Source organism: Heterodontus francisci, chromosome 3 (genome assembly GCF_036365525.1).
Source record: "Heterodontus francisci isolate sHetFra1 chromosome 3, sHetFra1.hap1, whole genome shotgun sequence".
NCBI classification, from domain to species: domain Eukaryota; kingdom Metazoa; phylum Chordata; class Chondrichthyes; order Heterodontiformes; family Heterodontidae; genus Heterodontus; species Heterodontus francisci.
In genome coordinates, this window is record NC_090373.1 from 160178908 (window position 1) to 160203642 (window position 24735).

The window sequence follows — 24735 nt, forward strand, 5'->3', positions numbered from 1 at the left end:
CAGAAATGTGGAGGTTGTTTTGGGAGCACTTGCTGTGACTGGATAGGTTTGTCCCGATGAGGCAAGGAAGGGATGGTAGGGTGAAGGAACCTTGGTTGACAAGAGATGTGGAACAGCTAGTCAAGAGGAAGAAGGAAGCTTACTTAAGGTTGAGGAAGCAAGGATCAGACAGGGCTCTAGAGGGTTACAAGGTAGCCAGGAAGGAACTGAAGAATGGACTTAGGAGAGCTAGAAGGGGACTTGAAAAAGTCTTGGCAGTTAGGATTAAGGAAAATCCCAAGGCGTTCTACACTTATGTGAGGAACAAGAGGATGGCCAGAGTGAGGGTAGGGCCAATCAGGGATAGTGGAGGGAACTTGTGCCTGGAGTCGGAGGAGGTAGGGGAGGTCCTAAATGAATACTTTGCTTCAGTATTTACTAGTGAGAGGGACCTTGTCGTTTGTGAGGACAGCGTGAAACAGGCTAATATGCTCGAACAGGTTGATGTTAAGAAGGAGGATGTGCTGGAAATTTTGAAAGACATGAGGATAGATAAGTCCCTGGGGCCAGACAGGATACACCCAAGGATATTACGGGAAGCGAGGGAAGAGATTGCCGCGCCTTTGTCCACTGGAGTAGTACCAGATGATTGGAGGGTGACAAATGTTATTCCCTTGTTCAAGAAAGGGAATAGGGATAACCCTGGGAATTACAGACCAGTCAGTCTTACGTCGGTGGTGGGCAAATTATTGGAGAAGATTCTGAGAGACAGGATTTATGATTATTTGGAAAAGCATAGTTTGATTAGAGATAGTCAGCATGGCTTTGTGAGGGGCAGGTCATGCCTCACAAGCCTTATTGAATTCTTTGAGGATGTGACAAAACACATTGATGAAGGAAGAGCAGTGGATGTGGTGTATTTGGATTTTAGCAAGGCGTTTGATAAGGTTCCCCATGGTAGGCTCATTCAGAAAGTAAGGAGGCATGGAATACAGAGAAATTTGGCTGTCTGGATACAGAATTGGCTGGCCCATAGAAGACAGAGGGTGGTAGTAGATGGAAAGTATTCAGCCTGGAGCTCGGTGACCAGTGGTGTTCCGCAGGGATCTGTTCTGGGACCTCTGCTCTTTGTGATTTTTATAAATGACTTGGATGAGGAAGGGGAAGGCTGGGTTAGTAAGTTTGCCGATGACACAAAGGTTGCTGGAGTGGTGGATAGTGTGGAAGGCTGTTGTAGGTTGCAACGGGACATTGACAGGATGCAGAGCTGGGCTGAGAAGTGGCAGATGGAGTTCAACCTGGAAAAGTGTGAAGTGATTCATTTTGGAAGGTTGAATTTGAATGCAGAATACAGGCTTAAAGGCAGGATTCTTGGCAGTGTGGAGGAACAGAGGGATCTTGGGGTCCACGTCCATAGATCCCTCAAAGTTGGCACCCAAGTTGATAGGGTTGTTAAGAAGGCGTATGTGGTGTTGGCTTTCATTAACAGGGATTGAGTTTAAGAGCCGCGAGGTTATGCTGCAGCTCTATAAAGCCCTGGTTAGACCACACTTGGAATATTGTGTTCAGTTCTGGTCGCCTCATTATAGCAAGGATGTGGAAGCTTTAGAGAGGGTGCAGAGAAGATTTACCAGGATGCTGCCTGGACTGGAGGACATGTCTTATGAAGAAAGGTTGAGGGAGCTAGGGCTTTTCTCATTGGAGCAAAGAAGGATGAGAGGTGACTTGATAGAGGTGTACAAGATGATGAGAGGCATAGATAGAGTGGATAGCCAGAGTCATTTTCCCAGGGCAGAAAGGGCTATCACCAGGGGGCATAATTTTAAGGTGATTGGAGGAAGGCTTCGGGGAGATGTCAGAGGTAGGTTCTTTACACAGAGAGTGGTGGGTGTGTGGAATGCACTGCCAGCGGTGGTAGTAGAAGCAGATACATTAGGGACATTTAAGCGACTTTTGGATAGGTACATGGATGATAGTAGAATGAAGGGTATGTAGGTAGTTTGATCTTAGAGTAGGTTAAAGGGTCGGCACAACATCGTGGGCCGAAGGGCCTGTACTGTGCTGTACTGTTCTATGTTCTATGTTCTAAAACCATGTTGACTTGTTCTAATCATACTGTGCTTTTCTAAGTGCATTGTTAAGACTTCTTTAATAAGGATGACACAGATTGGGACTTGAATATTGAAGGGTACATGGCATTTAGAAAGGACAGGAAGCTAGGAAAAGGAGGAGGGGTAGCTCTGTTAATTAATGATATTAGCGTAATAGAAAGGGATGACCTAAGTTCAGGAGACCTGGATGTAGAAGCAGTTTGGATAGAGATGAGAAATCATAAAGGGAAGAATTCACTTGTGGGAGTGGTGTACAGGCCACCTAACATTAACCACACTGTAGGACGGGGTATAAAGGAAGAAATTATGGCAGCTTGTCAGAAAGGTACAGCGATACTTAGGGGAGATTTTAACCTACATATAGACTGGAAAAATCAGATGGGTAGAGGTAGCCTAGATGAATACATAGAATGTTGTTAGGATAATTTCTTGGAACAATACATTCTGGAGCCAACCAGAGAGCAGGCTATACTACACCTGGTATTGTGCAATGAGATAGGATTAATTAATGACCTCATAGTTAAGGCACCCTTAGGTAGCAGCAATCATATGATTGAATTTTACATTCAGTTTGAAGGAGAGAAGAGTGGGTCCAAGACTAGTATCTCAAACTTAAATAAGGGCAATTATGAGCATGAAAGCAGAGCTAGCTAAAGAGAACTCACAAATCAAGTTAAGGGATAGAACATTAGAGATGCAGTGGCAGCCATTTAAGGGGTTATTTCAGAATACACAGCATAGATACATTTCACCGAGAAAGAAAAATTCCAAGGGTTAGGGTTATTTCTTTTTTAAATATCTATAGAAATTCTTACTATCTGTCTTTATATTTCTAGCTAGCTTTCTCTCGTACTCTAATTTTACCTTATCAATCTTTTAGTCAACCTTCGCTGTTTTTTATATTCTGTCTAATCTTCTGACCTGCCTTCCATCTTTGCACAATTATAGTCTTTTTCTTTAAGTTTGATACTCTCTAACTGTTTTAGTTAACCACACGTTATATAGTGGCTATATAGGCCAATTCTAGAGTGACAGGCTCTTCCATAGGTGCTGCAGAAAAATGTGATTGTCGGGGCTGTTACACAGTTGGCTCTCCCCTTGCGCCTCTGTCTTTTTTCCTGCCAGCTGCTACGTCTCTTCGACTCGCCACACTTTAGCCCCGCCTTTATGGCTGTCCGACAACTCTGGCGAACACTGGTGATCAATGTCACAGGATTTCATGTCGCGTTTGCAGACATCTTTAAAGCGGAGACATGGACGGCCGATGGGTCTGATACCAGTGGCAAGCTCGCTGTACAATGTGTCTTTGGGGATCCTGCCATCTTCCATGCGGCTCACATGGCCAAGCCATCTCAAGCGCCGCTGACTCAGTAGTGTGTAAAAGCTGGGGATGTTGGCCGCCTCGAGGACTTCTGTGTTGGAGATACGGTCCTGCCACCTGATGCCAAGTATTTTCCAGAGGCAGCGAAGATGGAATGAATTGAGACGTCGCTCTTGGCTGACATAAGTTGTCCAGGCCTCGCTGCCATAGAGCAAGGTACTGAGGACACAGGCTTGATACGCTCAGACTTTTGTGTTCCGCGTCATTGCGCCATTTTCCCACACTCTCTTGGCCATTCTGGACACAGCAGTAGAAGCCTTTCCCATGCGCTTGTTGATTTCTGCATCTAGAGCCAGGTTACTGATGATAGTTGAGCCTAGGTAGGTGAACTCTTGAACCACTTCCAGAGCGTGGTCGCCAATATTGATGGATGGAGCATTTCTGACGTCCTGCCCCATGATGTTCATTTTCCTGAGGATGATGGTTAGGCCAAATTCATTGCAGGCAGCCGCAAACCTGTCGATGAGACTCTGCAGACACTCTTCAGTGTGAGATGTTAAAGCAGCATCGTCAGCAAAGAGGAGTTCCCTGATGAGGACTTTCCGTACTTTGGACGTCGCTCTTAGACGGGCAAGGTTGAACAACCTGCCCCCTGATCTTTTGTGGAGGAAAATTCCTTCTTCCGAGGTCTTGAACGCATGTGAAAGCAGTAGGGAGAAGAAAATCCCAAAAAGTGTGGGTGCGAGAACACAGCCCTGTTTCACGCCACTCAGGATAGGAAAGGGGTCTGATGAGGAGCCACCATGTTGAATTGTGCCTTTCATATTGTCATGGAATGAGGTGATGATAATTAGTAGCTTTGGTGGCCATCCAATCTTTTCTAGTAGTCTGAAGAGACCGTGTCTGCTGGTAGAAGATTATTTAGCTATTATTTAGCTTTTATTTGGCATAGGTAGAAGATTAATTAGCTAACAGGAAACAGTAGGCATAAATGCGTCATTTTCTGGTTGGCAAGATGTAACAAGTGGTGTGCCGCAGGGATCTGTGCTGGGGCCTCAACTTTTTGCAATTTATATAAATGACTTAGATGAAGGGACCGAAGGTATGGTTGCTAAATTTGCTGATGACACAAAAATAGGTAGGAAAGTAACTTGTGAAGAGGACATAAGGAGGCTACAAAGGGATATAGATAGGTTAAGTGAGTGGGCAAAGATCTGGCAAATGGAGTATAATGTGGGAAAGTGTGAAATTGTCCACTTTGGCAGGAAGAATAAAAAAGCACATTATGTAAATGATGAGAGATTGCAGAGCTCTGAGATGCAGAGGGATCTGGGTGTCCTAGTGCATGAATCACAAAAGGTTATTATGCAGGTACAGCATGTAATTAGGAAAACTAATAGAATGTTATCCTTTATCATGAGGGGAATTGAATACAAAAGTAGGAAGGTTATGCTTCAGCTATACAGGGCATTGGTGAGACCACATCTGGAATATTGTGTACAGTACTGGTCTCCTTATTTAAGGAATGATATAGTGCATTGGAGGCAGTACAGAGAAGGTTTACTAGACTAATACCTGGAATGGGTGGGCTGTCTTATGAGGAAAGATTGGACAGGCTAGGCTTCTATCTGCTGGAATTTAGAAGAGTAAGAGGCAACCCCCTGAGGGGTCTTGACATGGTGAATGTGGAAAGGATGTTTCCCCTTGTGGGAGAATCTAGAACTAGGGGTCACTGTTTAAAAATAAGGGGTTGCCCATTTAAGACAGAGATGAGGAGAATTTTTTTCTCTGAGGGTCGTGAGTCTTTGGAATTCTATTCCTCAAAAGGTGTTGGTAGCAGAGTCTTTGAATATTTTAAGGCAGAGGTAGATAGATTCTTGATAAGCAAGGGGGTGGAAGGTTATTGGGGGTAGTTGGAAATGTGGAGTAATCAGTTCAGCCATGATCTTATTGAATGGCAGAGCAGGCTCGAAGGGCTGAGTGGCCTGCTCATAATTCGTATGTAATAGATTCCAACGTTTTCTCAATAACTGATAGACTAACTGGCCTGTAGTTCACTGTTTTCGCTCTCCTTTCTTGTAAAGTGGTGAATCATTTGCCAACTTCCAATCTGAAAGGACATTCCCGAATCTAAGGAATTTTGGAAAATCATAGCTAGCACATCCACTATCTCTGCAGCTATCCCTTTTAGAACCTTAGGGTTTAGTCCATCAGGTCCCAGGGATTTGTTGGATTTTAGTCCCTTAAGTTTCTCCAATGCTTTTTCTCTGCTGATATTAATTTCCTCACTCTTTTTACCCCCTAGGTTACCGTTTTATTTCTGGTATGAAACTTGAGTCTTCTACAGTGAAGGCAGACACAAAATATTTCTTCAAAGCCTCTGTCTGATTCCCCGTGATGATTTTTCCTGTCTCTGCTTTTAAGGGATGAATGTTTACTTTAGCTACTCTCTTCCTTTTTTATATAGCTATAAAAGCTCTTACAATCTGTTTTTATATTACTGGCTTGTTTACTCATTCTATTTTTTCCTTATCAATTTTTGGTGGCTCTTTGCTGGTTTCTAAATCACTCCCAATCCTCAGACTTGCTACTGTTTTTTTTTCTCACAACATTGTAAGTCTCTTTTAATCTAATATTATCCTTAACTTCCCGAGTGAGTCACAGATGGGCCAGTCTTGCAGAGTTTTTGTTTTGCAATGGAATGTATTTTTGTTGAATGTTTTGAATTGTTTTCTTAAAGGTTTCACACTGTTCATTTACCACCATACTTTGTCTATTTACCCAATTTACCTTAGCTAGTTCTCCCCTCATACCTACATAATTGGCTTTGTTTAATTTTAAGATTCTTGTTTGTGGTTGGAGTATGTCACTTTCAAACTTAACATGGAATTCAATGGTATTATGATCACTGTTTCCCAGTGGATCTTTTACTATGATATTACAAATTAACCCTGTTTCATTACATAATATTAGATCTAAATAGCTTTATCTCTAGTCTGTTCCACTTCCGACTTAGAGGCAAGAGAGCTACCACTGAGTCAATGCTGGCACCTATTTGTAAAACCTTCAAGGAAATGGAAAAGATTTGGCTTGTAGCTTATTAAATTTTATAAGTAAATTGTAACTTTTTCAAATTTGCTGTTCTGGCACAGGCAAGATGAGCTGAATGGCCTCCTTCGGTGCTTCTCATTCTTGACCCTTCTGGGCTAATCGGTAGCATGGTTTCTACTTTCCCACCATTTATTTATCTTAGGCTAGCAGTACTGTAATTGCCTAGTTCAGATACATCCCTATTCTAAATAAAGGTATTAACCATGATTTCCTTCCAGTTCCGTGGAACTTCTCCTGTGCCCAATGATTCATTCATGAAGACAGTGAGTGCTCCATAATTTTCTCCTCTCCTCAACCTCGGATATACGCTACGCAATCTGGCCAAAGGGATTTGTTACTATTAAATTCACTTAACCTATGTGTAGCAAACAAATCGGAGAATGAATGAACAGATCACTACATAAAAATACACCGGATTCACTTCATATTTTGCCTTTTCCAATGCCTTATTCTTGAGTTTTCCCTCGTAGCTGTGCAACATGAACGGGGTCCGAGGACATCAACGATAAGGAAGCAAGTAGCCCTGTATTTCCGGGGACACAAGGAAGTAAATGGAGGTGTCACTCCTTACCCAGCAGCCGCTTTACCCGGACCAGCTTTCTTCACTGCTGTCACCCAGTTAGAAACCCACAACATCGACCTCACTACTGGGTCCGATCGTCAGGCGTTGGTGGGTTTACCACAGCCAACTCCAAAGGTAATTGATCATTTTCATCTTCGAGCACTGAAAGGCTGCTTTCGGATCGCAACAAAGAAAATCAATGAACAAGCGAGGAACATGATGCAGTCATTCTGCACCCAGGAGTCAATACAGCCAGGTTCTTGAGACAGGAAATGGTGGTTGTGCCCAGCTATTTAGCCAAAAATTGTACCAATCAAAAAGGGAACTCAGTTTTAACTTAAATATTAATAGTTGCGGAACTCAACATTTGTTTTATCCACTCATAAATATAAAGCTTACGTTCTGACCCGATTTTCTTTGCAGTGCGATTACAGCAAACACACGATACCCACACAGACATATATAGATACACAGACACACATACCCACACAAACATATATAGATACACAGACACACATACCCACACAAACATATATAGATACACAGACACACATACCCACACAAAAATATATAGATACACAGACACACATACCCATACAAACATATATAGATACACAGACACACATAACCACACAAACATATATAGATACACAGACACACATACCCACACAAACATATATAGATACACAGACACACATAACCACACAAACATATATAGATACACAGACACACAATACCCACACAAACATATATAGATACACAGACACACATACCCACACAAACATATATAGATACACAGACACACGATACCCACACAAACATATATAGATGCACAGACACACATACCCACACAAACATGTATAGATACACAGACACACATACCCACACACAGACACGCACACAATATTCAAACACAAAAGTGGAAACACATGATGCCCACTCCTGTAGGCACACACGATGCCCATACATGTCACACATGGGCACACAGTCTCACACACACGGACTGTCAGCATGGCTCAGTGGGTCGCACTCTCACGTCTGAGTCAGAGGTTTGTGGGTTCAAAGACCCCTCCAGAGACTTGAACTCAAAAACTTTGGCTGATACTTCAGTGCAGTGTTGAGGGAGTGCTGCACTGTTGGTGCTGTCATTCAGATGTGATGTTGAACCTGAGGCCCTATCTGCCCTTTCAGGTGGATGCAAAAGGTGCCATGGCACTATTTTGAAGGAGAGCAAGGAAGTTGTCCCTAGTTCCCTACACAATATCTACCCCTCAATCAGCATCACTAAAACAAATTATCTAATCATTGTCACATTGCTGGTTGTGGGAGCTTGCTGTGCGAAAAGCCTCATTTCACACATTACAACAGCGACTTCACTTCAAAAAGTACTTCATGGGCTGTAAAGCTCTTTGTGAGGTCCTGAGGGCATGAAAGGCGCTATATAAATGGAAGCCTTTCCCTTTTCCACACGCATACATAGAGGCCATTTGGTTTAATTATGTTTGTGGACATTTTCTGTAATATAAGGACGATGGCAGTAGTTTATACCAGCAAATTTCTATTGTTGCTTGCTATACCCCGAGGCTGAACCCACGCTAACCCCATGTGAAAAGATTATCAGTTGACTAATCCGTCATCGGAATATTGAAGCGCGGCAGTTTTCTTTTCCCTTTGTGGCGTTGTGCTGCAAACCAGCTCCCATTGATTCGAACACAATATATCTGACTACAGTAAAATACTGATTGACTTCAGTGCAACACGATCCCATCAACTGAAAACGATCCCAGTTAGCGGGGCCAAAAACTACCACCTTTAACTCCAACAATCCAGGGAAGACAATGATATCATAACTCCGTTCTCAGACTCAACTTGGATTTGTACAATTTAAAAAGAACACCCAATGTCGTGTAAATATATAATTGTTAATTTAAAAAAACAAGCTCACGTTCTACAATTAGGCATGTTGTCGGCTTGCAAAGGCCCATTTCGGTAATTGTATCAATTTACCTCAAGTCGTTTTCAGTACAGCGATTGCACATTGTCCGATGGTGAACACTTATTTCGCTCTTGGCTGTTTCAGCATGTGGGGGAAATGGCCACATGGTCTCAAACCTTATGGGGAGTGGGTTGATGCTCTGTTTCAGTCTGAGAATGCACCTCGTCTCAGCAAACAAGCACCAACCCTACAAATGGAAATCTGCTTTCAAAGCTCAGAGTGCTCTGTAGGTGAGTGGCTTCCTGCAGTTTCAGGGAATCCGAAAGCAAACATCGCAACGATTGCTGAGTAATCCAGCCGCGTTCATCTTGAATAGAATTTGAATGAAGTTGGTTTGCAATGTGTGCTATAAATTGTGTGGTTTGAACAGGGCTTGGTTAACTGCTGCTGCAGGAATGTTTTAGAATGATTTGTTTTACATTTCGTAAATTGTTATTTGTAAAGTATATACGGCGTTTGGGCGAACGTGGTCTCTCTAGCAAAACGGGCCATTCCCTTTTGCCCGTTTTGCACCCCGCCAGTTTCTTTTGATTGAAATCAATGGGCTGCCATTCCTTACTGTTTCACGCTACCGCTGAAGAACAGATTCACCCTCCAAACTGATTACCTGCCCTCTCGGCAATCTTACTGTACTACAACTTGCATGAGGAGGCTTATGATAAATGTGTGGTTCATTATACAGTAAAGAGCTAAACTCATTACAGAAAGTACAGAGGAAATCTAAAAAGGGGAATAAGAGGGACAAATAGAGAGTGAGAGTAGAAGCAAACATAAAAGAGAATCCAAAAGTATTTTTAAAACACCAATAGTAAAAGGTTGGTCAAAGGAAGGGTGGGACCAATTAGGGGCCAAAAAAGAAATGATCTTGTGGAGGCAGATGGCAGAGCTGAGATACGAGATGAGTACATTGCATCTTAGAACCATGGAATTATAGAATGATACAGCTCAGAAGAAGGCCATTCAGTCCATCATGTCTGTGCCAGCTCTTTAGTAGAGCTATCATATTGGTCACACTCAGAATCACAGAATTGTTACAGCGCAGATGGAGGTCATTCGGCCCATCGTGTCCACACTGGCTCTCAAAGAGCAACTCCCACAGTCTCATTCCCCTGCCTTCTCCTCCTAACCCTGCACATTCTTCCTTTTCATATAACAGTCTAATTCCCTTTTGAATGCTTCAATTGAACCTGCCTCCGCCACACTCTCAGGCAGTGCATTCCAGACCTTAACCATTCACTGTGTGAAAAAGTTTTTCCTCATTGTCACTTTTGCTTCTCTTACCAAATACTTTAAATCTGTGCCCTTTCGTTCTCAATCCTTTCACGAGTGGGAGCAGTTTCTCTCTATCTACACTCTCCTGCTCTTTCACCATAGCCCTGTAAAATATATTAAAGTATTTATTCAATTCCCTTTTGAAAGTTAGTATTGAATCTTCTACTACCACCCCCCTCAAGCAGTGCATTCCAAATCACCCAGTGTGCTGCATAAATATTTTTTCCTTCATAATGCCTCTTTTTTTTTCTCCAGATGCTTTAGATCTGTGTCTGGTTATCAACACTTCTGCCACTGGAAAAAGTTTCTCCTTGTTTACTCTATCAATACTATTCATAGAATTCTTACAGCACAGAAGGAGGCCATTTGGCCTTTCATGTCTGTGCTGGCTCTCTGCAAGAGCAACTCACCTAGTCCCACTCCCTGTGGTTCCCCCATAGCCCTGCAATTTTTTTCTCTTCAGCTAATTTTCCTATACCCTTTTGAAAGCCATGATTGAACCTGCCTACACCATTGTCTTAGGCAGTGCATTCCAGATGTCATTTTTGGTTCTTTTTGCCATTCACCTGAAATTGGTGTCCTCTGGTTCTCCAATGGAAACAGTTTCTCCCTATCTACTCTGTCAAGACCCCTCATGATTTTGAACACCTCTATCAAATCTCCTCTCAACCTTCTCTTCTCTGTATAGAACAGCCCCAGCTTCTCCAATTTATCCTCATAACTGAAGTCCCTCATCCCTGGAACCATTTTTGTAAATCATTTCTGCACCCTCTCCAATACCTTCATGTCCTGCCTGCCCAGAATTGACAATACAGCAGCTGGAGCTCAACCAGTGCTTTATAAAGGTTCACCATAACCACCTTGCTTTTATACTTTATGCCCCTATTTATAAAGCCTGGATCCCATATGCCTTACTAACTTTCTCAAGCTGCTCTGCCACCTTCAATGATTTATGCATATATACCCCCAGGTCTCTCTCTGCTCCTGCATCCCATTTAAAATTGTACCCTTTATTTTATGTTGTTGCTCCTAGTTCTTCACAAAAGATATCATTTCACATGTCTTTGAATTAAATTTCATCTGCCATATGCCTGCCCATTCCACCAGCCTGTCTGGCCTCTTGGAGGTCTATCACTATCCTGCTCACAGTTCACAATACTTCCAAGTTTAGTGTCTGTGACAATTATGTTTATAAAACAGAGATGCAAGATGAATATCAAAAGTACAGAGGATATTCCCTAAGAATAGAGAATGAGGGGCAAAGAGTTTTTAAAAAATTCATTCATGGGATGTGGGCGTCGTTGGCCAGGCCAGCATTTATTGCCCATCCCTAATTGCACTTGAGAAGGTGGTGGTGAGATGCCTTCTTGAACCGCTGCAGTCCATTTGGGGTAGGTACACCCACAGTGCTGTTAGGAAGGGAGTTCCAGGATTTTGACCCAGCAACAGTGGAAGAACAGCGATATAGTTCCAAGTCAGGATGGTGTGTGACTTGGAGGGGAACTTGCAGGTGGTGGTGTTCCCATGCATTTGCTGCCCTTGTCCTTCTGGTTGGAGAGGTCACAGGTTTGGAAGGTGCTGTGTAAGGAACCTTTGTGCATTGCTGCAGTGCATCTTGTAGATGGTACACACTGCTGCCACTGTGCGTCAGTGGTGGAGGGAGTGAATGTTTGTAGATGGGGTGCCAATGAAGCAGGCTGCTTTGTCCTGGATGGTGTCGAGCTTCTTGAGTGTTGTTGGAGCTGCATCCATCCATGCAAGTGAGAGTATTCCATCACACTCCTGATTTGTGCCTTGTAGATGGTGGACAGGCTTTGGGGAGTCAGGAGGTGAGTTACTCACCTCAGGATTACTAGTCTCTGACCTGCTCTTGTAGCCACGGTATTTATTTGGCTACTCCAGTTCAGTTTCTGGTCAATGGCAGCCCCTAGGATGTTGATAGTGGGGGTTTCAGCGATGGTAATGCCATTGAATGTCAAGGGGAGATGGTTAGATTCTCTCGTTGGAGATGGTCATTGCCTGGCACTTGTGTGGCACAAATGTTACTTGCCACTTATCAGCCCAAGCCTTGGATATTGTCCAGGTCTGGCTGCAATTCTACACTGACTGCTTCAGTATCTGAAGTCACGAATGGTGTGGAACATTGTGCAATCATCAGCGAACATCCCTACTTCTGGCCTTATGATTGAAGGAAGGTCATTGACGAAGCAGCTGAAGATGGCTGGGCCAAGGACACTACCCTGAGGAACTCCTGCAGTGATGTCCTGGAGCTCAGATGATTGACCTCCAACAACTACAACCATCTTCGTTTGCGCTAGCTATGACTGCAGCCAGCAAAGAGTTTTCCCCTTGATTCCCATTGACTCCAGTTTTGCTAGGGCTCCTTGATGCCATACTCGGTCAAATGCTGCCTTGATGTCAAGGGCAGTCACTCTCACCTCACCTCTTGAGTATGGGAATAGATTAGCTGCTAACAAAAAGGGAAGCCAAAATTCTATTACATAAATAATAAAGGGGTAGTGAAAGATTAGCTCGTGGAATAAAAGGGACAGTAGCAACATGGATATGAAATTGGCTGTGTGACAGGAAACAGAGTAGTGATTAATGGATGTTTTTCAGGCTGGAGGAAGGTTTGTAATTGAGTTCCCCAGGGGTGAGCATTGAGACCCTTGCTCTTCCTGATGTATATTAATGAACTAGACCTTGGTGTACAGAGCACAATTTCATAGTTTGCAGATGATACGAAACTTGGATTGTGAACTGTGAGGAGGACAGCATAGAACTTCAAAAGGACATAGCTAAGTTGGTGGAATGGACAGACAAGTGGCAAATGAAGTTCAATATGGAGAAATGTGAAGTGATTCATTTTGGGAGGAAGAACATGAACAAATATAAAAGGGTACAATCTAAAGTGAGTGCTGGAACAGAGGGATCTGGGTGGATATGTGTATATGTGTATAAATCATTGAAGGTGGTAGGACGGGTTGAAAGAATGGTTAACAAAGCATACAGTATCTGGGCTTTATTAATTGGGGCATAGAGTACAAGAGCAAGGAGGTTATGGTGAACTTGTATAAGACACTAGTTCTGCCTCAGCTGGAGAATTGCATCCAGGTCTGGGTTCCACATTGTAGGAAAAATGTGAGGGCATTGTAAAGAGTGCAGAAAAGATTCATGAGTGGTTCCAGGGATTAGGAACTTCAGTTATTAAGATAGATTGGAGAAGGTCAGACTGTTTTCCTTGGAGAAGAGAATATTAAGAGGTGTTCAAAATAATGAGGGGTCTGGACAGAGTAGATAGGGAGAAACTGTTCCCACTCCTGAAAGAATCAAGAATGAGAGGGCACAGATTTAAAGTAATTAGCAAAAGCGAGGTAAGGAAAAACATTTTCATGCAGCAAGTAAAGATCTGGAATGCACTGCCTGAGTGCGATCCAGGTAGTTTAAATCGAGGCATTCAAAAGGGAATTAGACTGTTATCTGAAAAGGAACAATGTGCAGGGCTATGGGAAGAAAGCAATGGAATGGCACTAGGTGAATTGATCATTTGGAGAGCTGGTGCAGGCAAGGTGGGCCTTCTGTGCTGCAACAATTCTGTGATTAGCAACTAAAAAGGAAATCATCTTGTGGAGGCAAAGGACATGGCTGAGGTACAAAGTGAGTCCTTTGCATCTATTTTCACTACAGAACAGGATGCTGTCAAAGTAGCAGTAAAGGAGGGGGCAATAGTGATATTGGATAGGTTAAAATAGCTAAAAAGGAGGTTCAAAAATGTTGGCAGTTCTCAAGGTAGAAAAGTCACCCACCTTGCCTGCACCAGAGGCGATGCTTCCTAGGTTACTGAGGGAAGTAATGGTGGAAATTGCAGAGGCTCTGGCCACAAACTTTCAATCCTCCTTTACATATTGGGGATTAGGAGGTGCCAGAGACTGAAGGATTGTAAAATGTTACACCCCTGTTCAAAAAAAAAAGAGAGAGGGATAAACCTGAATTACAGGCCAGTCAGCCTAATGCCAGTGATGGAGAAACTTTTGATAACCTGGGACACAATTAATTAGCATTTGGAAAAGAATGGGTTAATAAATAGGAGTCAGCACAGATTTATTAAAGGCTTGAATAACTTGATTGAGTTCTTTGATTTAATGGAGGGTTAATGAGGGTAATGTGGTTGATGTGTATATGGACTTCGAAAACTTTGAAAAAATTACCACATAATAGACTTATTAAAAGGCCATGCTTGGGATTAAAGGAACACTGCAGCACGAATACATGGGAAATTAGCTAAAGGATTGAAAGCAGCAAGTAGTGGTGAACAGTTGCTTTTCAGACTGGACAGAAGTATACAGTGGTGTTCCCAGGAGTCAGTGTTAAGACCACTGCATTTTGTGATGTTATTTACCTGGAATTGGCAATACAGGGCATAACTTCAAATTTTGCAGCTGAAACAAAACTGGGAACTGTAAACAATAAGGAGGATAGTAACAGACTTCAGGAGGACATAGACTGATAAAATGGGCAGATGCACGGTGGATGAAATTTAATGCAGAGAAGTGTGAAGTGATATGTTTTACTAGGAAGAATGAGGAGAGGCAATATGAACTAAATGGTACAATTTTAAAGGGGATGCAGGAACAGAGAAGCCAACACAAAATGAACACAATCTTTGAAGGTGGTACGACAAGTTGAAAAGGCTTTTAAAAAGGCATATGGGATCCTTGGTTACATTAATAGAAGCATACATTTCAAAAGCAAGGAAGCTTTATAAAACACTGGTTAGGCCTCAGCTCATATATTTAATTCTGGGCACCACAGGGAGGCTGTGAAGACAGTGCATAAGAGATTTACCAGAATGGTACCAGGGACCTCAGTCATGTGGAGAGACTGGAGAAACTGGTGTTCTCAGAGCAGAAAAGGTTAAGAGGTGATTTGGTAGAGGTGTTCAAAATGATGAATGGTTTTGCAACAGTAAATAAAGAGACACTGTTTCGAGTGGCAGAAGAGTCAGCAAACAGATTTAAGATGATTAGCAAAAGAATTAGAGGTGGCATGATGGAACCTTTTTCAGTGTGCTGATGTGCTTTGGAATGCCTTGCCTGAAAGGACAGTGAAAGCAAATTCAATAGTAAGATTCAAAAGAAAATTGGATAAGTCCTTGAAGGGAAAAATTTCACAGGGCTATGGGGAAGAAGCAAGGGAATGGGATTGTTTGGCGCATTCTGGCAAAGGCACAATGGGCTGAATTGCCTCTTTCTGTGCTGTCATTCTACCATCCTATGATTTATATAATGCCTTAAAATAGTAAAATGGCCCACCATACTCAGACAAAAATTCTCTCCAAGCCAAACAAAGATTCATTAGGATAGGTGACCAAAAGCTTAAACAAAGAAATAAGTTTTATGGGTATTCTTAAAGGAGGAGAGAGAAGTGGAGAGATTCAGGGATGGCATTCTAGTGTTTGGAGCCAAGACAGCTGTAGGCACGGCTGCCAATGATGGGGTAATGGAAGTGGGGCTGCTCAAGAGCCCAGAATCAGAGGAACACAGAAGTCTCAGAGGGTTATGGGGTGAAAGAGGTTATACAGGTAGGGAGAGGCATGGCCATGGAGGGACTTGAGCAGGAGGGTGAAAATCTTAAAAATCGAGGTGTTATCAACAAACAGTCAATGTAGATGTACGTACAGGGATGATGGATGAAGGAGACCGCTGCAACTTTAGTATATCTAATTCAGAATTAAAGACTTCAGTAAATTAATGGATGCCAATGGCGCAGATCAGTTGGTACAATCCTTTCAATGACTACCTTGCACAACAAATGTGCTACATTGCTCTGCCAATTCCCTGCTGAACAGTATATGACCCTGATCTTTTTCGCAGTACCCTCACGAGATCAACGGCGCACCGATGTACCTGTACGAAGTAGCGACTGAATCGGTCTGTGAATCTGCAGCGAGACTTCTCTTCATGAGTATCAAATGGGCCAAGAGCGTGCCCGCGTTTTCCACACTTCCATTTCAGGATCAGGTTAGTGCAGTCAATTATGGCCATTGGCCCTCAATCCCTAGAACCTCCATCCTCCACACACAAACATCAGACTCCAGCTTTAAGAAGTCATGGCTGATTAAAAGCCGCAAATTGCTCCTGCTGACGAGAGAAACCGGCAGCTGTAGCAATGAAAGGTGGAGGGAGGCTGAGCAAGTTATCACTCAAATGAAAATCTCAATGAAGATGCTTTCGTGCGTTCATTTAAACGGGTTGCTGTTATATAGATCATTTGTGTCCCTTCTGGAAATACACAGCTACAAAGGAACCAGTCTGAGAGTCAGAGTTCAAGTACACTAAATACTCGGAAAGAATCGCAACTTCTAATGTCGACATGGTTTTCAGAGAAGTTGGGGTAAGCCTGATAAATAGTGCCCTGGTGCTAAGGGAAGGGTGAAATGAATAGTTCATAGAAAAGGGTTCTTATTTTAACTTCCGGCGTTTTCATTTTTAATTTAAAAAGTACAGTCCAAGTGGGGAACATCTATTTTAAACGAGCGCAGGGTTCCTTGTATTGACCTCCCCTGACTTTGTGTCTGAGACCAATACCGATAAGCCACCTGGTCCCAGTTCTTCATGGATTTTGTTCAGTGATGAGCAACAGCCCAACTGCCTCCGATTTCACCTGCACTACTTGGGAGTGTCAAGTGCCTCCCCAGAGCCGTGTGATTGGATTCAGCAGATACTGTTCTTGCACAACACTACTCACAACACATCACACACTGGCGCTCCAATACTTTACCACACCCCTATGCAATTCCCCGCAATGATTTGCCCACACTAATTTCAGCGTAACCTTGATTCTAGGTGAATGAACTTTCAGGTAATCACATTTTACTAACATTTTTCTAAACATTTATTCAGGATCAAGGCCGCACATTAAGTGTTTTATTTATTTTAAAAGAGATGGGTAGAGAATTCTAATTCCTGAGATCTGGGGTACTAGTGGTGAATTAGATGAAGCCGATGTTAGCGCTCTCCAAGACATACAGGAGAAGGGGCAAAAAGACCAGAGCGGATCGGATATGATCCGCTGATTGTAGAAAGATGAGATGGGGGCAGGACAGGAGATCCGGGAAATCCGAGGAAACCGAGAAGAAACTGCGAGGTCCAGTGGGCCATCAGGAGAAACAAGGAACTGAGATTTGGGTAAAGGTGTAAATCAGATCATTTATAATTATAGAATTCACTTTAGAAAAAAATGTTTAAAAATCACATTCATTTTGCTGCTTGTTAGAATACTGCTTTAAAAGATCAAACTTGAAAGCGGAATTACCAAAAATAATCCAGGCATTTATGATTTTTGTCTTGCTCTAGCTAATTCTTTTGGAAGATGCCTGGAGGGAACTCTTTGTTTTGGGAATAGCCCAGTGGGCCATTCCAATCGATTCTAGTACTTTGCTAGCTGTATCTGGTGAGTTGCAACACGCTTTTAATGTAATGATAGCATCCGTCTGTCATTCTCGTTTAAATGGCAGTTAAGTTCGTGAAAATGTCCATTATTCCAATACATTTGTTTCAAATTTAGTTAAAATTCTACAAGTTAAAAGGCGAGGTACAATACATGGAAAGAATTTTCCATCACACAGTTAGACATTCGGTGCTAGTTTGTGTAGACATTCCTCGAGTAGGGAAATGTCTTGGGTGCCTATTAATCTCCGTTCTTATCTCGTGGGTCTAAGTCGCTGTCTCTAATGCTGAGGAGGCAATTCTGAGTTTTAGACAATTCTCCATCAACTTCACAAGAAATACATTAATTGCACAATTTTTTTGCGAGATGTAATCAATATTCTGCATCCTTTCGGCTACAAATAGTATAAAGATGCACCCGTATACACCTAGCTGATTCCCAGCTGACTGCAGATATTAGAGCCTTGTTTGACCCCCGTTAACTCTACTTGTAGAACTGCCATAGTTGTGCAATGAATGCTGAGTAAGTAGTTGCCTTGCTAGCTTACAACATTCACTACAAGTATATTTCATTTGTACACACTCGGTCAGTGCCCAGTGTCTGATAATTCATGTCAGACTGTACTGACTGTACTGATATCAGTTACTACCTCCGGTGGGAGTTTGCAAAGAACAAGCTAGGGAGAGATGCAGCATCCCCCACCCCGAGAACAGTCAAGGTTCTACTTAATACTGGTTGGCATCCTTCCATCTATAAAAGATGATGGACACGCAGCAAACTATCCATTTTGGTGGGCTGTCTTCTCTTGGTACACCTTTGCTGATGGCTGTGAAGGCCAAGCTTGAGAGGCAGATTCTACCACAAATGCTGCACATGAAGCCGCCAAGTGATGCTGAGAGTTGTTTTTGATGGCGCCTGTTGCCAAGCTGCTGTTGCGACTGGTCATCGTGGTAGTGCACACCAGTCCATGGGATGTGTCATAATTTCCCTTTTTCACCAGCTAGTGACTCCCAAGTGCGATAGTAGACATTTAGGGCCTTCATGTCTCACTTGCAAGCATCCTTGAAGTGGAGCTTTAGGTGCCCCACTGGTCGTCTGGCCCCAGCTACCTCATCATCCAGAAAGTCCTTGGGTATGTGACCGCCTTCCATCCTGCAGACGTGTCCAATCCACTGAAGCCACCTCTGATTAGGGCCAACACACTTAGGAGCTCTTTGAGAGGACAGTTCCATTTGTGATTTTGTCCGGCCAGGATATACCCATAATGCACCACAGACAGTGAAGGTGGAAATTATTGAGCTTCTTTTCCTGGTATCTGTAAGTTGCTCATGTTTCACAGCCATACAGCAATGTGCTGAGGTCACAGGCTTTATAAACTATCAGCTTGGTCCTAAGGATCAGCTTGGTGATATCCTACCTGCGTGGTCACGTCGGCCAAAAGTGTTAGCTGCTTACCCTATGCGTGTATCCAGCTCTGCATCAAGGGACAGATTGTGTCACCGTGGACCCAAGGTAGCAGAATTTTGCTAATCATTTCCAGTCTGATGTTATTTAGTGTGATCAGGGCGGAGATGCAACACCTTGTCCCATGACCACGGTTTCCTTGACGCTTATAGTCAAGGAGAACGAGGAGACATGGGAGAGACTCTCATGCCTATAACTTGTTCTACTTAATAGCAAAGATGAAATTTAACCAAGTAGATAAAGTACTGGTCATTTACTCCACCGACATTATGCAAATACATTTGCGCTGTTCAATTCTTTCAGGACTTTATTATAGTCACTACATTTTTAAAAAGGTAATTCTTGAGTTGTAGTTAAAATCGCAGGCGGTGCAAAATAATGTTTGTTTGAAGTTTTGTTTTACAACCTGGGATCGTGTAGATAGGTACAATAGTTTCTGAGGCGGTTGATTTGATAACAAGCTAAAGATCATGATGTTCCTCTGCGGGTTATTTTAATTCTGTGAAATCCCACATTTTGCAAACCAATCCAGCCGATTTCAAAGGAGCGAAGCAACCGCGGCAGAAACTGTTGGATAGTAAACATTTAGATTTAGTGGCTTCATGCTTTTTTCCCGTTTTTTTTTCAAGGGATGAACAGTGAAAATACGGACTCCCAGAAGTTGAACAAAATCATTGCGGAAATCCATGCTTTGCAGGAGGTGGTCGCGCGGTTCCGGCAGCTCCGTGTGGACGCTACTGAATTCGCCTGTTTGAAATGCATCGTGACTTTTAAAGCTGGTCAGTCGGCAGCTTGTTCCTCAACGCAAACTTTTAGACAGCCGTTGCCACTCGTATGTTAGGAGGGTGGATTGTCATTTTAAGCTGTGAGCAGCAGTGTGCGGGATCTTTACGATCGGGAAAAGTAATTTTCACATTGGGACTGGGACTGTCTTTGGCACTGGGAATCGCTTTGGGAGCGATATTGCAAATAGATTTAGGGTTGGGACTGACTTGTGGCAAGCATTGGGGCCTTTGGGCATGTTTGACACGGGAACTCGTTTTAGCATTGGAGGTCTTTGGTAGTGGGACTTGCTTTGAGAAAGCGATTGGAGTCTTTGGGTTGAGGTTGGGCTCTTGGGCGCAGGAATGGTTTTGGAATTGGATATCGGGATAAAGACACTCCCTGAACGTCAGATCCTCGAAGTAGAGGAACAATGAAAACACAAACTGTAAAACTGAAGGAGCTCATATTGATTTCAGAATGCTTGAAGTTAACCTTGGTCCTCAAATAAACGTGTTGGACTCCAATAATTCGGTTAATGGGCCGCTACTGAATTATGAGGCCCGTTGGCTCCCCTTTTAACCCAATGCAATTCCGAGAGCACAAAAAACTCTTTCTTTAAACAGCAAAACACCTTCGAACTGTAAAAGCTGAGGTCGGTAAAGGGATTAAGCACGGGCCATGTGAAGTACATTTATATCAGATTCACATACTTGAGCTTTAGAATTCAAAGTCTTGGGGCAGTCTGACTGGTACCTTTGCAATGTTGGCAAGTTCGTGGCTTCCATTTGGTAAACTGGACGTTTGCCTCGGTTGAAATCAGTTTTTGCATACAAGTAGTGCAGGAAAACGCTCTAACTTCCAAAACAAAAGATGCTGGAAATGCACACCAAGAATTTTGCTCATCTATACTGCCTTTAAAAGAAAGCCTTTAGACAGAACACAACTGCAGAAATAATATCACAGGTTACATTATCATTGAGATTTATACTAATTCGGTTTTCATATGAGTTAGTAATGTAGAGCAGATAAGTGTGCAATAACTTACTCTGACAGAAGGTCTGATTTTCTCTTTTGCTCCTAGTTCCTACTCAGAGTGGTTCAGAGCTGAGCAATTTCCGTAATGCTTCGGCAATCGCAGCTCTGCAGGACGAGGCTCAGCTCACTCTCAATAGCTACATCCATACCAGGTAAACGAGAGCGGGTTGTCGCACGATTGCACTGTGCTGGATGAAAGACATAATGCATCTGCGGCAGGATGGTGCAATATGTTCATTTATAGGTTGATTCACCAAAGATGGCCTTCGGAATTGCTTATCTTCACAAGCAATCATACCATAAAATATCCAATTTGTGTTAAATAACTGAAAATATGCATACTTTACACTATGCTCAAAAGCCATCCATCCCGTACACTGCTCCTCCGAATGCTTGTTTCTGATGTCCCATTCCTCTTAAAGGGCTATCTATTCCACTTAAAGAGCTATATATAAAGAACCACTAAGTACGGAAACCTCGAAGGTGGCAGGACAAATTGATAAGGCTACTAAAAACGTGTACCGGATCCGTGGTTTAATAAATTAGAGGCATGAAGTACACAAGCAAGAAAATTATGGTAAACCTTTATAAGTCACTGATTTGACCTCAGCTAGAGTATTTTGTCCATTTCTGGACACGACACTTTAAAAGGATGGCAAGACCTTTTGAGTGTAGCGATTTATCGAATGGTACCAGGGATGAGGCAATTCAGTTATGTGGAGAGACAAGAGAAATTGAGATTGCTTTCCTTACAGCAGAGAAGGTTAAGGGGCGATTTAAAGAGGTGTTCAAAATTGAGGGGCTTTGACAGAGTAGAAATGGAGAAACTGTTTCCACTTTCAGGAGAGTCAGCAAGCAGAGGACACAGATTTAAGATAATTGGTTTAAAAAAAGCTACAGGGGAGTTGAGATTTTTTAGTAATTTAGTGAGTTATGCTCTGGATTGCACGAATGAGCAGTGGAAACAAATTCAGTAGTAATTTTCAAAAGGGAAGTGGATAAATACTTCAACAGCTTGCATTTATGTAGCACCTTTAACATAGTAACGCATCCCAAGGCCCTTCTCAGGAACTTCTTCAAACAAAATTTGACACCAGACTACATAAGGGGATGTGAGGGCAGATGGCTTAAAAAGAAAAAAAAAAATGCAAGTCTACGGGGAAAGAGTAAGGGAGTGGGACTAATTTAGGTTGAAATTTTATCAACCATCTGAAGGTTTAAGGCAGGAGGGCAGGGAACTTTTGAACTGTGCACATTGGGTCTTCTACCCAACATGTTGCCACCTCCGAGTGATCTCAGCAGAGGCAGGGTCATACCAGCATCAGCTACCCGCCTGACAGGCAGCTATTAATCAGCAACTAAGTGCCCATTTGGGAACAGATTGGTGACGCCGCCAGAATCTTACTGTCGGCAGAAGGGCACCCCAACTGCAGCCAAAGCTTGGCAGGTGCCTGAAGGTGGCCACCCAGTGGTAGGTTGGGGGGCCAGTGAGGCCTCTTTAATTCCAACCCCTCCCTCTCTCCTTTTGGTGACTATCTTAAATTACAAGGTGAACAAGGTTGGGAAATAAATATTCCAGGGTACACAATATTTCAGAAAGACAAAGAATGGCAAAGGAGGAAGGGTAGCCTTCTCAGTAAATGACAGCATAAGGACATTCACAAGAAAGGATCTGGCCTCAGAAGATCATGAATAAAATCAGCATAGGTTGAAATTAGGAATAGCAAGAATCAGAAAACACTGGGGGGAGTAGTTTATAGGTCTCCTAACAGTAGCTAAACCATTGTACAGAGCATTAAACAAGAAATTATTGGAGCGTGTAACAAAGGCAATATAATAATTGTGGGAGACTTCAATCTTCATATAGACTGGGACAATTAAATTGGTAAGAGTGGTCTAGAAGATGAGTTTTGTAGAATGATTTTGGGACAATTTCTTAGAGCATTATGTTGTGGAACTGACTAGGGAGGAAGTTTTCTTATCTAGTATTGTGTAAGGAAGCCGGGTTAATTAGTAATGTCATAGTAAAAGATCTACTGGGAAATGGTGATCATAATACCATTGAATTCCATGTTAAGTTAGAAAGTGACACTCCAATCTCAAGCAAGAATCTAAAACTTAAAGCCAATTATTTTGGCTTAAGGGGAAAACTAGCTAAGGTAAATTGGGAAAATAGACTGAAAGATATGGCAGTAAATGAACAGTGGGAAACTGTTAAAGAAACAATTCAAAATGTTCAACAAAAATACATTCCATTTAAAAACAAAAACTCAGCAAGAAAGATCCACCTGTGACTTACTCAGGAAGTTAAGGAGAGTGTTATATTAAAAGAAGCTTACAATGTTGCAGAAAAGAGTAGCAAGTCTGAGGATTGGGAGTGATTTAGAAACCAGCAAAGGGCCACCAAAAAATTGATGAGGAAAAAATAGAATGAGAGTAAATTAGCCAGCAATCTAAAACCAGATTGTAAGAGCTTTTATAGATATATAAAAATGAAGAGATTAGCTAAAGTAAATGTTGGTCCCTTAGAAGCAGAAATTATCATAGGAGTGAGGAAATGACACAGGCATTGAAGAAATATTTTGTGTCTGTCTTCACAGTAAAGACACAAGTTTCATACCAGAAGTAGACGGTAACCTAGGGGGTAAAAAGAGTGAGGAAATTAATATCAGCAGAGAAAAAGCATTGGAGAAATTTAAGGGACTAAAATCCAACAAATCCCTAGGACCTGATGAACTAAACCCTAAGGTTCTAAAAGTGATAGCTGCAGAAACAGTGGATGCGCTAGCTATGATTTTCCAAAATTCCTTTGATTCGGGAATGTCCCATCAGATTGGAAGTTGGCAAATGGTGGAGGCGATGGCGTAGTGGTAATGTCAGTGAACTGGTAGCCCAGAGGCCCAGGCTAATGCTCTGGGGACGTGGATTCGAATCCCATCACAGCAGATGGTGAAATTTGAATTCAATTAATAAATCTGGAATTAAAAAGCTAGTCTAGTGTGACCATGAAACCATTGTCGATTGTTGTAAAAACCCATCTGGTTCACTAATGTCCTTTAGGGAAGGAAATCTGCTGTCTCTACCTGGTCTGGCTTACATGTGACTCCAGATCCACAACAATGTGCTGTACAACTCTGACTCTTAAATTGCCCTCTGAAATGGTGACTCAGTTCAAGGACAATTAGAGATGGTCAATAAATGCTGGCCTAGCCAGCAATGCCCACATCCCATGAACGAATAAAAAAAAAAGTTTACAAGGAAGGAGGGAGAGAGAAACAGTGAACTACAGGCCAGTTAGTCTAACATCAGTTATTGAGAAAATGTTGGAATCTATTAAGGAGGTTTTAACAATGCACTTAGAAAAGCATAGTTTGATTAGAACAAGTCAACATGGTTTTAGTAAAGGGAAATCCTGTTTGACAAATTTATTAGAGTTTTTGAGGATGTAACTAGTGAGGTAGATAAAGGGGAACCAATAGATGTAGTATACCTGGATTTCCAGAAGGTTAATAGGCAAGATAAGGGCTCATGGAGTTGGGGTTAATATATTAGCATGGATAGAGGATTGGTTAATGGACAGGAAGCAAAGTGTGGGCATAAATGGGGCTTTTTCAAGTTGGCAGGCAGTGAACCATGGGTGCCATAGGAATCAATGCTGGGCCCTCAGCTT

At 42.5% G+C, this 24735-nt stretch overlaps 1 protein-coding gene across 1 annotated transcript in view; it reads left to right on the forward strand.

The window, feature by feature from the left end:
- The window catches only part of nr2e1 (nuclear receptor subfamily 2, group E, member 1), a 48051-nt gene that overhangs the window by 13199 nt on the left and 10117 nt on the right, over positions 1-24735 (forward strand). The window contains exons 4-8 of the mRNA XM_068019245.1: positions 6993-7219; positions 16226-16372; positions 17708-17804; positions 19895-20044; positions 21112-21217. Coding sequence (XP_067875346.1) covers positions 6993-7219; positions 16226-16372; positions 17708-17804; positions 19895-20044; positions 21112-21217 — 727 coding nt within the window. The remainder of the gene's footprint in view (positions 1-6992; positions 7220-16225; positions 16373-17707; positions 17805-19894; positions 20045-21111; positions 21218-24735) is intronic.